The sequence below is a fragment of the Portunus trituberculatus genome, chromosome 30 (genome assembly GCF_017591435.1).
Source record: "Portunus trituberculatus isolate SZX2019 chromosome 30, ASM1759143v1, whole genome shotgun sequence".
Classification (NCBI taxonomy): Eukaryota; Metazoa; Arthropoda; class Malacostraca; order Decapoda; family Portunidae; genus Portunus; species Portunus trituberculatus.
In genome coordinates this window covers 1,509,548-1,526,666 of record NC_059284.1, presented here as the reverse complement: position 1 = coordinate 1,526,666, position 17,119 = coordinate 1,509,548, and the positions used below count along the sequence as shown (strand labels likewise).

Sequence of the window (17,119 nt, the reverse complement as noted above, 5' to 3'; positions counted from 1 at the left end):
ACATGGCAACTCACTGCACCTGTCACCCGCTCAACACAACACTCAGTTGATGTCTTCATATCAAAGTGATAAGCCTCACCAATCAGCCAACTACCAAAGTGTATCTTTTTGTTATGGTGAAGATATCTTTCACATTCAGTGATAATGAGTATTCGGTCATAATAATCATGTCATGATATTCATGACATGCTATTCATTACGTAATGGGAATGCAGCTCAAGACACTATTGTGAGGATGACAGTAAGAAGCCCCACCATCAGTACAACAATGTAAACACAAATACATAAAGGGGAAAAATTTAAGGAGTAAAGAACAACTACACTTAAGTTACAATTTTGTATTATTTGAAGGACGCTGCAAGGGTAGAGTAAACAGGACGGTCCTGAAGCAAGTGAGTTGGCATGTATGTTTAAAAAGTAGCATCTAACAATCACTCTATTGGTTATTGGTTATTATTTCATGACTTCGATTAAAATTGTCAGCAATGATGTTTTCCATGTCCCAGCTGACTAAAACCAGAAAGGCTTATAGACCTGATCGGCTTATAAAAAAAAAAAAACTGTGCCTCCTTGCTTGCACCTAGTCTGGCCAAACTCCTCCAGCTCGATATATCGATTTCTACCTTTCCTTCTTGTTGGAAGTTAGCCTGTATTCAACCTGTTCCTAAAAAGGATAACCGATTTAATACCTCAAGCTATAACTTTAATCTCTTGCTTGTCTGAAGTCTTTCCATATATCCTCAATAGGAAGATTTTTAAACATCTGTCATTTCACAACCTTCCGTCAAGGCCACTCTACTGGTGATCTTCTGGCTTCACATACTGAGTCTTGGTCATACTTTTTTTTTATTTTGGTGAAACTTTTGTTGTTGCATTAGACATATTGAAAGCTTTTGATAGAGACTGGCACAAAGCTTTGATCTCAAAACTGCCCTCCTATGGTTTCTACCCTTCTCTCTGCAACTTTATCTCTACTTCAATCCCTGATCGTTCTCTTGATGTTGTTGTAGACGTCCACTATTCTTCTCCTAAACATATTAACAATGGTGTCCCTTAAGGTTCAGTCCTGTCACCTACTCTATTCATATTATTCATTAATGATCTTCTAAACCAATCTTCTTGCTCTATCCATTCCTACACCGATAATACCACCCTAAACTTTTTCACGTCTTTTCAGAAATAACCAACCCTTCAGGAAGTTAACAGATCCCATAGGGACGCCACAGAAAGCCTGAGTTCTGATCGCTGAAGTCAAGTTAGAAAGAAGAAAAGAATGGAACAAACTCCAAACATTTCATGTATATATTTTAGATACTTTAGATATTAGATATTTTGACACACACACACACACACACACACACACACACACACACACACACACACACACACACACACACACACACACACACACACACACACACACACATACATAGAAGATATACTCAGTGCATCTCCTTACACAATCAATTCTTCAAGGAGTGACACAAAGAACAGAAATAATAACATAACATTTATTAAAGCTGCGAGTAACACAATTAACCAAGACAACCCTTCACCAGGTACCCATAACAACCTTTTCGTCATCAAATCTCTTCTTTCCTCCTCGAGTGTCTACAAGTGCTGCACAGGGCGATTGCCGCAATCCACCTGGGAAAACATCAAGACTGAGAAGAATAGGTAACCTTAGTGTTATTAGGTTTTTGCTTAGATCAAGGATAATGCGCAAAGGTTAGGTAGTAAGGTCAGATCAGGTCTGGTGAACTGGAGTTAGATTAGATTAGTTTAGGTTATAGATAAAGTTAGGTCAGGTTAACTGGGTTGGCTCGAGTCAGGTTAGGTTAGGTTAGGTTAAGTAAGTTTCAGTTAGGTTTGGTTAAGTCTCATTGAATAGACTTTCAACTGCTACTTCAGGAATGAATATACAAGGATTGATGTCGCTTGAAGCAGAAGATCAATCACATCAACATATGAGAGAGCACAGGAATAATGAGAGAGAGAGAGAGAGAGAGAGAGAGAGAGAGAGAGAGAGAGAGAGAGAGAGAGAGAGAGAGAGAGAGAGAGAGAGAGAGAGAGAGAGAGAGAGAGAGAGAGAGAGAGAGAGATAGAGAGAGAGAACGAAAAACAGTGAAACAAAATTTTCAAAAAGATCAACAAGAAAGAATAGTGAAATTAGAGAAAAGTTTCCAGCGTCAAAGCAGAAAAATAGTGAGAGGTGGCCTTGGAACAAAAGGAAATACATTAACGAGGTTTTTTTTTTTTTTTTATATAATCCCATCAGGTCTATAAGCCTTCCTGGTTTCAGCCAGCTGGGACATGAAAAACATCGTTGCTGACAATTTTAATCGCAGTCATGAAATAATAACCAATAACCAATAGAGTGATTGTTAGATGGTACTTTTTAAACATACATGCCAACTCACTTCCTTCATGACCGTCCTGTTTACTCTACCCTTGCAGCGTCCTTCAGATAATACAAAATTGTAACTTAAGTGTAGTTGTTCTTTACTCCTTAAATTTTTCCCCTTTATGTATTTGTGTTTACATTGTTGTACTGATGGTGGGGCTTCTTACTGTCATCCTCACAATAGTGTCGTTAGCTGCATTCCCATTACGTAATGAATAGCATGTCATGAATATCATCACATGACTATTATGACCGAATACTCAACTGTGTTTCTCTTCTCTGGCGGTAGTCTCCGCTAGATGACATTAGTGAATGGTTGACATTTTTCCTTCAGCCAATAGCAGCGCTTTTTCCTCGAGGGACATTAACCAATCAGAAGCTAGTAGAAACAATAATGCCTCATAATCACATGATATACAAAAGAAAACAGTGTCAGTGGAGCAACTCAGGGCAACTCAGCCAGTTGCCAACTGACCCAATGTCAACTTGGTTCACCTATACCAAGTCGAACCACTGTGTGTACCAACGCGGCCCATTGTGTGTATCAACATTATTAATGATGGAAAGCATGATCTACAAGTTATGAAACATGTTTATTACTTCATTGACGTTGATGAGTTTAAAAGATGGGAATCAGTCACTGCCAAACATTAATATATATGTATGTATGTATATTCTACTTAATGCACGAGTAAATTAACACTGGTGTGTCTTTGAGTGAAGTGTTATGCAGCGTTGCAGCCACTCTACACAGAAAGTAAAATGAGTTCATATACATACTTTGGGATTTGATAGTTCATGTAATTCTAAGTAAAAAAAAAACATCCTACAAGCATGTGTTGTGTTTTACTTAATTTCTGTGGGAAATTATTATTTATGGAAGGACTTAGGCATCCCACCCCCGTCCCTACTCTCCGGCTCTCTCGAGTGGAACCGCACGTCATTAGGAGACAATTATTGTGTACCATGTATGCAGCCAAAGCCTTATAGGAAAAAAAGTCAGTAAATGAAAGATTGAATTATTGTTTGTATCAATGAAGAAAATGTAACACAGCAGGGTCGGGATTCACTAAATAGTTATGTATTTCCTAAGTCGTTCAGAAGTCCATATCTATGACAAAAGCTATGTACTAAACACTTACGAACTTCATATGTAACTCAAAACTTAAGCACTCTCTCAGGAGCCCGAAAGGTTCCGTGACCCAGATCTATGAGCGCCTCTTCTCCATTACACAACCACCGAGGTAAACACTGACGAAGACAGAGGTTAGAAGAAAGTGAAGTGGATTGAAATGAAAAACTACAAGTGACATTAGCACATGACAGTGATCTGAGAAGCGACGAAAGACCTTCTATATATGAAAATACTAGTGCATTAGCACATGATAGTGGTTTGCAAAGAAAAGAAGATATGTAGGCTAACTGCAAGTGGTATTATCATATGACAGTGGCTGGAAGAGGGAAAGAGATTGAGATATATGTGCTAGTACAGTGAATCTAGAAAGACGCTCAGTGATAGTGCTAATAATTTTTTCGGTGACTTTTTAGCGACAATGTGTACAGTGTAAAACATTGACCTGAGAGGTGTGAGTGCCTGGTATTGACGTACAATGCTGAATAATGACGAGAGAGAGAGAGAGAGAGAGAGAGAGAGAGAGAGAGAGAGAGAGAGAGAGAGAGAGAGAGAGAGAGAGAGAGAGAGAGAGAGAGAGACCTTTATTTCATTATATTTCACATACATACATATATAATAATGTTTGGCAGTGACTGATTCCTATCTTTTAAACTCATCAACGTCAATGAAGTAATAAACATGTTTCGTAACATGTAGATCATGCTTTCCATCATTAATAATATTGATAGACACAATGGGCCGCGTTGGTACACACAGAGGTTCGAGTTGGCATAGGTGAGCCCAGCTGACAATGGGTCGAGCTGGCAATTGGCTGAGTTGCCCTGAGTTGTTCCACTGACACTGTTGTCTCTTGTATCATGAGATTATTAGGCATTATTGTTTCTACTAGCTTCTGATTGGTTAATGTCCCTCAAGGAAAAACTGCTGCTATTGGCTGAAGGAAACATGTCAACCATACACTAATGCCATCTAGCGGAGACTACCGCCAGATAAGTGAATCACAGCTGAAAAGAAAGTATCCAAGATGGCGACCTTAAGAGAATTTTAATGAATCTCTTTTGGGGGCGTTCGTATGGACTTTTCTTTTCTTTGAACGCAATGGTAAAAGCAGGGAGCGTTAGTGAGTCTCGCCCCAGTAAAATAGTTAAGTGCTACTTTTTAAACATACATGGCAACTCACTCCACCTGTCACCCGCTCAACACAAAACTCAGTTGATGTCTTCATATCAAAGTGATAAGCCTCACCAATCAGCCAACTACCAAAGTGTATCTTTTTGTTATGGTGAAGATATCTTTCACATTCAGTGATAATGAATATTCGGTCATAATAATCATGTTATGATATTCATGACATGCTATTCATTACGTAATGGGAATGCAGCTCACGACACTATTGTGAGGATGACAGTAAGAAGCCCCACCATCAGTACAACAATGTAAACACAAATACATAAAGGAGAAAAATTTAAGGAGTAAAGAACAACTACACTTAAGTTACAATTTTGTATTATCTGAAGGACGCTGCAAGGGTAGAGTAAACAGGACGGTCATGAAGCAAGTGAGTTGGCATGTATGTTTAAAAAGTAGCATCTAACAATCACTCTATTGGTTATTGGTTATTATTTCATGACTTCGATTAAAATTGTCAGCAATGATGTTTTCCATGTCCCAGCTGGCTGAAACCAGGAAGGCTTATAGACCTGATGGGATTATATAAAAAAAAAAAAAAAACTGTGCCTCCTTGCTTGCACCTAGTCTGGCCAAACTCCTCCAGCTCAATATATCGATTTCTACCTTTCCTTCTCGTTGGAAGTTAGCCTGTATTCAGCCTGGTCCTAAAAAGGATAATCGATTTAATACCTCAAGCTATAACTTTAATCTCTTGCTTGTCTAAAGTCTTTCCATATATCCTCAATAGGAAGATTTTTAAACATCTGTCATTTCACAACCTTCCGTCAAGGCCACTCTACTGGTGATCTTCTGGCTTCACATACTGAGTCTTGGTCATACTTTTTTTTTATTTTGGTGAAACTTTTGTTGTTGCATTAGACATATTGAAAGCTTTTGATAGAGACTGGCACAAAGCTTTGATCTCAAAACTGCCCTCCTATGGTTTCTACCCTTCTCTCTGCAACTTTATCTCTACTTCAATCCCTGATCGTTCTCTTGATGTTGTTGTAGACGTCCACTATTCTTCTCCTAAACATATTAACAATGGTGTCCCTTAGGGTTCAGTCCTGTCACCTACTCTATTCATATTATTCATTAATGATCTTCTAAACCAATCTTCTTGCTCTATCCATTCCTACACCGATAATACCACCCTAAACTTTTTCACGTCTTTTCAGAAATAACCAACCCTTCAGGAAGTTAACAGATCCCATAGGGACGCCACAGAAAGCCTGAGTTCTGATCGCTGAAGTCAAGTTAGAAAGAAGAAAAGAATGGAACAAACTCCAAACATTTCATGTATATATTTTAGATACTTTAGATATTAGATATTTTGACACACACACACACACACACACACACACACACACACACACACACACACACACACACACACACACACACACACACACACACACACACACACACACACATAGAAGATATACTCAGTGCATCTCCTTACACAATCAATTCTTCAAGGAGTGACACAAAGAACAGAAATAATAACATAACATTTATTAAAGCTGCGAGTAACACAATTAACCAAGACAACCCTTCACCAGGTACCCATAACAACCTTTTCGTCATCAAATCTCTTCTTTCCTCCTCGAGTGTCTACAAGTGCTGCACAGGGCGATTGCCGCAATCCACCTGGGAAAACATCAAGACTGAGAAGAATAGGTAACCTTAGTGTTATTAGGTTTTTGCTTAGATCAAGGATAATGCGCAAAGGTTAGGTAGTAAGGTCAGATCAGGTCTGGTGAACTGGAGTTAGATTAGATTAGTTTAGGTTATAGATAAAGTTAGGTCAGGTTAACTGGGTTGGCTCGAGTCAGGTTAGGTTAGGTTAGGTTAAGTAAGTTTCAGTTAGGTTTGGTTAAGTCTCATTGAATAGACTTTCAACTGCTACTTCAGGAATGAATATACAAGGATTGATGTCGCTTGAAGCAGAAGATCAATCACATCAACATATGAGAGAGCACAGGAATAATGAGAGAGAGAGAGAGAGAGAGAGAGAGAGAGAGAGAGAGAGAGAGAGAGAGAGAGAGAGAGAGAGAGAGAGGAGAGAGAGAGAGAGAGAGAGAGAGAGAGAGAGAGAGAGAGAGAGAGAGAGAGAGAGAGAGAGAGAGAGAGAGAGAGAGAGAGAGAGAGAGAGAGAGAGAGAGAGAGAGAGAACGAAAAACAGTGAAACAAAATTTTCAAAAGACCAACAAGAAAGAATAGTGAAATTAGAGAAAAGTTTCCAGCGTCAAAGCAGGAAAATAGTGAGAGGTGGCCTTGGAACAAAAGGAAATACATTAACGAGGTTTGTCATTAACGGAAAAATTTGCGAATACCAGTGGATAACCCCCCCCCAAAAAAAAAGGTCAATGATTGTAAACCACATGCACTTACATTATCGGGCCAGTTGCACGCTTGTATTGTGTCATCCCACAAGAGTGTCCAGGGGCAATAAAGCGCATAGGCCAGTCCTTCACCCACACACTGGCAGTACATGTTGCAGTAGTGGGGATGAGGCAGATGCACCGAGGTGTTTCCCACAGGAGGGCACCGCACGTTCACTTCTGCCGGGCAACGTCTATATGTACTGGCAGCAGCAAGGCTCACTGCCACCACCATAACAAGACCAAGCAGGATGTTCTTCATCTTGAGTCGTTGGGAATGCCACTAATTGACGTGTTATGAAGTGCACCTGAAAAAAAAAAAAATTCAGAAATTTGTGTAGCTCGGAAAAAATAATCTTACAATTTGAAGAAACTACTAATCTTCCTTCTCCTCTCTATGGCCAACAAGACTGAAAACCTGGTGTGAAGGTTCTGCTACAAATACTCCTTAATTTTGCTGTAGCTTTCCAGCTTTCAAAACTACATGTAATGAGTGAATAAAGCATTATAACATGTAAGTGTTAACTTACAATTAAACTTCTAAATAAGAACACAATAACAGATTAGCATCTACATCTCAATGGACAGAACTAAATCGATCTTGATACTTAAGCAGCACCAAGAACTAAGGCATGTTTGGTCAGTACTCCAGCTGACCTATCTTACCTGTTTCTCTCTTCGCTGAGTTCTATGCTCTCCTGAGCCTTCCACGTGTGTTATATACTTGTAGAAATATCTGTTGACCTTCCTGGTGTGCTTCTGATCTCATTAAATTCTTTCGTTTGACCGACATTGCTTCCTCCGTGGGAACAATGTCTCTTACTTTCCCTTGCATCAAAAAAAAAAAAAGCGTGAAAATATGTAACGGGGTCCGATATTGATAGTCACATGTGAAAAACTACACACACACACACACACACACACACACACACACACACACAAACAAACACTCTCTCTCTCTCTCTCTCTCTCTCTCTCTCTCTCTCTCTCTCTCTCTCTCTCTCTCTCTCTCTCTCTCTCTCTCTCTCTCTCTCTCTCTCTCTCTCTCTCTCTCTCTCTCTCTCTCGCCACTGTCAAAAGAATAAATACGTAAAGGTGTTGGAAAGATATGAATAACAGTAATTACAAATTTCCTTTAATTAGACTATTAAAACAACATCAAACCAAGTAAATGTAATGAGCGGCTTTTCCCTGCCATACTTCCTTGCATACTTTTATGATTTGGGACGAGAGCCTCACTCCACTTGAAAATTACATCGTATTAGAGACAATACGCTTTCTTAAAGGTCCCTCAATTCTTCAACGTTGTACTTGTTAAACGGAGGAAGAGTTGATGTTTTGTATCAATGGAAACCCTGAGAAAATTACGATAGATAACATATCTAACATAAACACTGCCTGACATTAGATACTCATATTATATACCACCGCTAGCAGGAGTTCCTCAATTCAACCCACATGAGGCCGTCAGGGCACTGTAGTTCTTAAGCGACCACCTCTTGATTAATACTCGCTGTATTTAGAGCAATCACTCGGGTGTGGCAGGAAAAGCGCCGTTCCTGCAGGCGTTCTCTGAGAAAACAATACCAGTATGTGCTGCAGCAAGACTCGCCACTGCCGGGACCACCGTGGCAAACAGATGGTTTCTCATTCTGAAGTGTTCAAATCTTGCCGTTTTGCCTGTGTCGGTAAATTCGATGAGTGGTATACAGTGACTAATAATGTATTTATTCAAATATTCAAGTAAATTACTTTCCAAGCTCTATTTCATACATTTAGATTTTATTTCATATAGGAATAAAGCAACAGCTTTTAGTGAAAGAAACCTCTGTACTAGACTTTCTCATGTCTTTGAGTGGTGCGCTGTGCGTAGTTGCAGATTATCAATGTATATGCCTCTGAGACTCCTCCAGCTGTCAGCTTGCCCTTTATTTGATTCAATCTCATACTACATTGATGGCATATCACCGTTTTCAGAGGTTTTCGGCGAAAGGGAAAGGAAACACGCTAAAATATAATCACTATAACAAGGGATCTGATATAATTTTTTTTTGCTACGGATCCTCCACCATTTGGTTCAGATCAGACAAGTTAAGTTGGGAATGATTACGGATATGGGTAGATTGGAGTGTGTGTAAAATATTCAACAAAAAATAACAGTAAAGTTAAGAGAATTTCATTTTATCATAGTGAAGCAATGCAAACCAGGAAATACCGAGTTTTGTACCCCTAAATAGTTTATCTGTGTGAATCTTTGATCTGTTCTTTACCTCTAATCCTTCTGCTTATGCTGTTACCTCTCTTCGCCATTGGGCTCCTCCGATCACAATCTCATATCTGTATCTTGTCCTATTTCTCCAATCCCTCATCAGGATCCCTCAAGGCAGAGGTGCTTCTAGCGTTTTACCTCTGCCAGTTGAGGGACCTGAGGAGCTATTATACTGATTTTCCCTGGAATGATTACTGTTTCCGTGTCAGAGACCCATCTCTGTGTGCTGAGCGTATAATAGAGGTGATAGTGTCTGGCATACATTCCTCATTCTTTGTCTCAACCTAAATCTTTTAAACCTTGGTTTAACACAGCCTGTTCTCGTGCTATACATGATAGAGGTTGCCCACAAAAGGTATTTGAACCTTCCATCACCTGAATATCATGCACTTCATATTTCTACTCGGAATCATGCCAAGTCTGTTCTTCAGCTTGCCAAACACCCCCTTTCATGAACAGAAAATGTCAAAATCTGTCAAACTCCAACTCTCCTCGAGACTTCTAGCATCTGGCCTAAAACATCTCCAATAACTTCACTTCTTCTTTCCCTCCTTTATTTCATCCTGCCATCACTTCTATCTCTAAAGCTGAACTCTTCTGTCAAACCTTTGCTAATAACTCTACCTTGTATGATTCTGGGGTTGTCCCTCCCTCTCCTCCTCCCTCTGACTATTTCATGCCATCAAGTAAAATTCTTCATAATGATGTTTTCCATGCCCTTGCTGGCCTAAACCCTCGGAAGGATTATGTACCTGATGGGGTCCTTCCTATAGTTCTCAAAAACTGTGCTTTAGTGCTTGCACCCTGTCTGGCCAAACTATTCTAACTCTGTCTATCGACTTCTACCTTTCCTTCTTACTTAACAAACGGTTCATCCATTTATCTCTTTGAACTCTGTGGAACTATTTGTACTCGAGCAGTGCATCCTTAGCATCAGAGAAGCCTCTGTTCCTTACTTGCTCTCTCTATTCCTTTCTGTTGCTATCCCCCCTCTGACTAACAAACACAACAAGATCCACACACACACACACACACACACACGTCACATATGACTATTTACATCGGACCCCTTTACATATTTTCACGTTTTCTTTTTATTTTTTTCGATGCAAGGGAAAGTAAGAGACATTGTTTCCACGGAGGGAGCAATGTCGGTCAAGCGAACGAATTGGATGAGGTTAGGAGCACACCAGGAAGGTTAACAGATATTTCTACAAGTATATAACACACGTGGAAGGCTCAGGAGAGCATAGAAATCAGCGAAGACAGAAACAGGTAAGATAGGTCAGCTGGAGTACTGACCAAACATGCCTTAGTTCTTGGTGCTGCTTAAGTATTAAGATCGATTTAGTTCTGTCCATTGAGATGTAGATGCTAATCTGGTATTGTGTTCTTATTTAGAAGTGTAATTCTAACTTAAGAGATAATTGGCTTACATATTATAATATTTCTTTTTTATTCACTTATTACAAGTAGGTTTGAAATCTGGAGTGGTACAGTACAATTAAGGAGTATTTGTAGCGGAGCCTTCACACCAGGTTTTAAGTCTTGTTGGCGATAGAGAGAAGGAGAAGGAAGATGAGTAGTTTCTTCAAACTGCAAGATTATCTTTTCCGATCTACACAAATTTCTGGAATATTTTTTTTTCAGGTACACTTCATAACACGTCACGTCAATTAGTGGCATTCTTTGAGGTCCCCGTACATTTCCAACAACTCAAGATGAAGAACTTTCTGCTTGGCCTTGTTATGGTGGTGGCAGTGAGCCTTGCTGCTGCCAGTACGTATAGACGTTGCCCGGCAGAAGTGAACGTGCGCTGCCCTCCCGTGGGAAACACTGCGGTGCATCTGCCTCACCCCCACTACTGCAACATGTACTGCCTGTGTGTGGATGAAGGACTGGCCTTAGTGCTTTCTTGCCCCTGGAAACTCTTGTGGGATGACACAATACAAGCATGCAACTGGCCCGATAAGGTAAGTAGTTTAAAATCATTGACCTTTTTTTTCTTTTTCTAATGATATTCGCAAATTTTTCCGATAATGACAAGCCTCGTAGAGGTATTTCCTTTTGTTCCAAGGCCACCTCTCACTATTTTCCTGCTTTGACGCTGAAAACTTTTCTCTAATTTCACTGTTCTTTCTTGCTGGTGCTTGTAAAAATTTTGTTTCACTGTTTTTGGTTATCTCTCTCTCTCTCTCTCTCTCTCTCTCTCTCTCTCTCTCTCTCTCTCTCTCTCTCTCTCTCTCTCTCTCTCTCTCTATCATAACTACTATGCTCTGTCATCTGTTGATGTGATTAATCTACTTTAAGCGACTTCCATCCTTATATATTCATTCCTGAAGTAGCAATTGAAAGTCTATTCAATGACACTTCACCAAACCTAAATGAAACTAACAACCTAACCTAACCTAACCTAACCCAAGCCAACCCAGTTAACCTGACCTAGCTTTACCTAAACTAATCTAATCTAACTTCAGTTCACCAGACCTGATCTGACTTTACCACCTACCCTTTGCGCATTATCCTTGATCTAAGCAAAAACCAAATAACACTAAGGTTACCTATTCTTCTCAGTCTTGATGTTTTCCCAGGTGGATTGCGGCAATCGCCCTGTGCAGCACTTGTAGACACTCGAGGAGGAAAGAAGAGATTTGATGACGAAAAGGTTGTTATGGGTACCTGGTGAAGGGTTGTCTTGGTTAATTGTGTTACTCGCAGCTTTAATAAATGTTATGTTATTATTTCTGTTCTTTGTGTCACTCCTTGAAGAATTGATTGTTTAAGAAGATGCACTCCGTATACCTTTTTTTTTTTTTTTTTTTCTTTTTTTTTTTTTTGTGTGTGTAATTCACTGTTTGATCTGCTGCAGTCCCTGAAGAGACAGCCAGACGTTACCCTACGGAACGAGCTCAGAGCTCATTATTTCCGATCTTGGGATAGGTCTGAGACCAGGCACACAACACACAACGGGACAACAAGGTCACAACTCCTCGATTTACATCCCGCACCTACTCACTGCTAGGTGAACAGGGGCTACACGTCAAAGGAGACACACCCAAATATCTCCACCCGGCCGGGGAATCGAACCCCGGTCATCTGGCTTGTGAAGCCAGCGCTCTAACCACTGAGCTACCGGGCTGTGTGTGTGTGTGTGTGTGTGTGTGTGTGTGTGTGTGTGTGTGTGTGTGTGTGGTAGTTGTCCTTAAGCAGCGGCAGCATGGATACACCTGAGTCCATTATGACCGTGTATTTAATAGTATCACAAGACACAACAGGTATAGCCGAGCAAAAGCGAGGCTGGAGCGAGCGTGTTGCCTGAGGCGTATGGCGAGCGAGAACTGAGGGGAAGCCAGTGCTTCCATGAGTTGATGAAATCTTACCCTAGATTTTTGTCGATTTTACCCTAGATTCGAGTGTTTTACCCTAGATTGTCGAAGTTGCACTCTTATCATCCATAAGTTTAAATATTGTCCCCCCCCCACCCTCAAACACACGCATTTTGAACCTTCAGACGGTTAGACTAACCGTCCGAAGGTCCAAAACGTGTACGCGTAGTAGACGGGTGAATGGAGACTGGGGAGAAAGGGGATGGGGTGGGGGGGGGTGATGGGATGGTAAAAGTCACGGGGATGATTGTGTACATGAATCGAACATGAAAGAGAACCAGCCTGCCACCAGATTGGCACCATTCCAAGCACACCTATCCATAGGGCGGCAGAATACCCTAAAATTACCCTAGTTTATGCATTACCCTAAACACTACCCTAAGAAAGGTCCAATTACCCTAGTTTAGGGTATTTTACCCTGAAATGGAAGCACTGCCTCAAGCCAGCCAAACTGATTCTATAAAAAAAATGATTTACAGAAAACGGAGCACGGGCAGTACATTAAGGACATACTAACATATTTGTGTGTTTCAAAATATCTAATACAAAAACACAGAAACATATGCATGAAATTTTTGGAATTTGTTCCTTTCTTTCCTTCTTTCTCACTCGACGTTAGCGATCAGAAGTCAGGCATTCTGTGGCGTCCCTATAGAATCTGTAACTTCCTGAAGGGTTGGTCGTTTCTGAAAAGATATGTAAATGTTTAGGGTGGTATTATCAGCGTAGGAGTGGCTAGGGCAAGAAGTTTGTTTTAGAAGACCATTAATGAATAACATGAATAGAGTGGGTGACAGGACTGAACCCTAAAGGACACCATTGTTAATATGTTTAGGAGAAGAACAGTGGACGTCTACCACAGTAGCAATAGAAAGATCAGGGATGGAACTAAAGATAAAGTTACAGAAAGAAGGGTAGAAACCGTAGGAGGTCAGTTTTGAGATCAAAGCTTTGTGCCAGTCTGTATCAAAAGCTTTCAATATGTTTAATGCGACAGCAAATGTTTCACAAAAATTTTTAAAAGAGTATGATCAAGACTCAGTTTGGAAAACCAGAAGATCACCAGTAGAGTGGCCTTGACGGAAGCCATACTGTAGATCAGATAGAAGATTGTTCAACGACAGATGTTTTAGAATCTTCCTATTAAGAATATATGTAAAGATTTTAGACAAGAAAGAGATTAAAGCTATAGGGCAGTAGCTTGAGGTATCAGAACGGGGTCCGATATTGATAGTCACATGTGAAAAACTACACACACACACACACACGAACAAACACACTCTCTCTCTCTCTCTCTCTCTCTCTCTCTCTCTCTCTCTCTCTCTCTCTCTCTCTCTCTCTCTCTCTCTCTCTCTCTCGCCACTGTCAAAAGAATAAATACGTAAAGGTGTTGGAAAGATATGAATAACAGTAATTACAAATTCCCTTTAATTAGACTATTAAAACAACATCAAACCAAGTAAATGTAATGAGCGGCTTTTCCCTGCCATACTTCCTTGCATACTTTTATGATTTGGGACGAGAGCCTCACTCCACTTGAAAATTACATCGTATTAGAGACAATACGCTTTCTTAAAGGTCCTCAATTCTTCAACGTTGTACTTGTTAAACGGAGGAAGAGTTGATGTTTTGTATCAATGGAAACCCTGAGAAAATTACGATAGATAACATATCTAACATAAACACTGCCTGACATTAGATACTCATATTATATACCACCGCTAGCAGGAGTTCCTCAATTCAACCCACATGAGGCCGTCAGGGCACTGCAGTTCTTAAGCGACCACCTCTTGATTAATACTCGCTGTATTTAGAGCAATCACTCGGGTGTGGCAGGAAAAGCGCCGTTCCTGCAGGCGTTCTCTGAGAAAACAATACCAGTATGTGCTGCAGCAAGACTCGCCACTGCCGGGACCACCGTGGCAAACAGATGGTTTCTAATTCTGAAGTGTTCAAATCTTGCCGTTTTGCCTGTGTCGGTAAATTCAGTGAGTGGTATACAGTGACTAATAATGTATTTATTCAAATATTCAAGTAAATTACCTTCTATTTTAATTTATGTAAGAATAAAGCAACAGCTTAGGTCATGTTGAATATATAAAAAAAAAGGTGCGAAGATGTAAAATTTTTAGTGAAAGAAACCTCTGTACTAGACTTTCTCATGTCTTTGAGTGGTGCGCTGTGCGTAGTAGCAGATTATCAATGTATATGCCTCTGAGACTCCTCCAGCTGTCAGCTTGCCCTTTATTTGATTCAATCTCATACTACATTGATGGCATATCACCGTTTTCAGAGGTTTTCGGCGAAAGGGAAAGGAAACACGCTATAATATAATCACTCTAACAAGGGATCTGATTTAATTTTTTTTGCTACGGATCCTCCACCATTTGGTTCAGATCAGACAAGTTAAGTTAGGAATGATTACGGATATGGGTAGATTGGAGTGTGTGTAAAATATTCAACAAAAAATAACAGTAAAGTTAAGAGAATTTCATTTTATCATAGTGAAGCAATGCAAACCAGGAAATACCGAGTTTTGTACCCCTAAATAGTTTATCTGTGTGAATCTTTGATCTGTTCTTTACCTCTAATCCTTCTGCTTATGCTGTTACCCTCTCTTCGCCATTGGGCTCCTCCGATCACAATCTCATATCTGTATCTTGTCCTATTTCTCCAATCCCTCATCAGGATCCCTCAAGGCAGAGGTGCTTCTAGCGTTTTACCTCTGCCAGTTGAGGGACCTGAGGAAACTATTATACTGATTTTCCCTGGAATGATTACTGTTTCCGTGTCAGAGACCCATCTCTGTGTGCTGAGCGTATAATAGAGGTGATAGTGTCTGGCATACATTCCTCATTCTTTGTCTCAACCTAAATCTTTTAAACCTTGGTTTAACACAGCCTGTTCTCGTGCTATACATGATAGAGGTTGCCCACAAAAGGTATTTGAACCTTCCATCACCTGAATATCATGCACTTCATATTTCTACTCGGAATCATGCCAAGTCTGTTCTTCAGCTTGCCAAACACCCCCTTTCATGAACAGAAAATGTCAAAATCTGTCAAACTCCAACTCTCCTCGAGACTTCTAGCATCTGGCCTAAAACATCTCCAATAACTTCACTTCTTCTTTCCCTCCTTTATTTCATCCTGCCATCACTTCTATCTCTAAAGCTGAACTCTTCTGTCAAACCTTTGCTAATAACTCTACCTTGTATGATTCTGGGGTTGTCCCTCCCTCTCCTCCTCCCTCTGACTATTTCATGCCATCAAGTAAAATTCTTCATAATGATGTTTTCCATGCCCTTGCTGGCCTAAACCCTCGGAAGGATTATGTACCTGATGGGGTCCTTCCTATAGTTCTCAAAACTGTGCTTTAGTGCTTGCACCCTGTCTGGCCAAACTATTCTAACTCTGTCTATCGACTTCTACCTTTCCTTCTTACTTAACAAACGGCTCATCCATTTATCTCTTTGAACTCTGTGGAACTATTTGTACTCGAGCAGTGCATCCTTAGCATCAGAGAAGCCTCTGTTCCTTACTTGCTCTCTCTATTCCTTTCTGTTGCTATCCCCCCTCTGACTAACAAACACAACAAGATCCACAGACACACACACACACACACACACACACACACACACACACACACACACACACACACACACGTCACATGTGACTATTTACATCGGACGCCTTTACATATTTTCACGTTTTCTTTTTATTTTTTTCGATGCAAGGGAAAGTAAGAGACATTGTTTCCACGGAGGGAGCAATGTCGGTCAAGCGAACGAATTGGATGAGGTTAGGAGCACACCTAGAAGGTTAACAGATATTTCTACAACTATATAACACACGTGGAAGGCTCAGGAGAGCATAGAACTCAGCGAAGACAGAAACAGGTAAGATAGGTCAGCTGGAGTACTGACCAAACATGCCTTAGTTCTTGGTGCTGCTTAAGTATCAAGATCGATTTAGTTCTGTCCATTGAGATGTAGATGCTAATCTGGTATTGTGTTCTTATTTAGAAGTGTAATTGTAACTTAAGAGATAATTGGCTTACATATTATAATATTTCTTTTTTATTCACTTATTACAAGTAGGTTTGAAATCTGGAGTGGTACAGTACAATTAAGGAGTATTTGTAGCGGAGCCTTCACACCAGGTTTTAAGTCTTGTTGGCGATAGAGAGAAGGAGAAGGAAGATGAGTAGTTTCTTCAAACTGTAAGATTATCTTTTCCGATCTACACAAATTTCTGGATTTTTTTTTTTCAGGTACCCTTCATAACACGTCACGTCAGTTAGTGGCATTCTTTGAGGTCCCCGTACATTTCCAACAACTCAAGATGAAGAACTTTCTGCTTGGTCTTGTTA

The 17,119-nt window shown here is 40.2% G+C and overlaps 2 protein-coding genes across 2 annotated transcripts in view; both read right to left on the bottom strand.

Moving 5' to 3' along the window:
• LOC123510935 (peritrophin-1-like) overlaps positions 1-17,119 on the bottom strand; it is a 59,236-nt gene that overhangs the window by 8,789 nt on the left and 33,328 nt on the right. The window lies entirely within an intron of this gene.
• On the bottom strand, positions 6,210-7,419 carry LOC123510932. The gene is made up of 2 exons (XM_045266433.1): positions 7,104-7,419; positions 6,210-6,359 (listed from the first exon to the last, which is right to left on the bottom strand). The coding sequence occupies exons 1-2, from the start codon at positions 7,353-7,355 to the stop codon at positions 6,324-6,326; spliced, it is 288 nt and encodes a 95-aa protein (XP_045122368.1). The 5' UTR covers positions 7,356-7,419; the 3' UTR covers positions 6,210-6,323.

What these genes read in the sequence shown, in the direction of transcription:
- LOC123510932 (XM_045266433.1), bottom strand. Translation starts at nt 7,355, where the DNA reads ATGAAGAACATCCTGCTTGGTCTTGTTATGGTGGTGGCAGTGAGCCTT. An exon ending in CGTGCAACTGGCCCGATAAT is followed by an intron (nt 6,360 to 7,103) that starts GTAAGTGCATGT and finishes ATGTTTTCCCAG; the next exon opens with GTGGATTGCGGCAATCGCCC.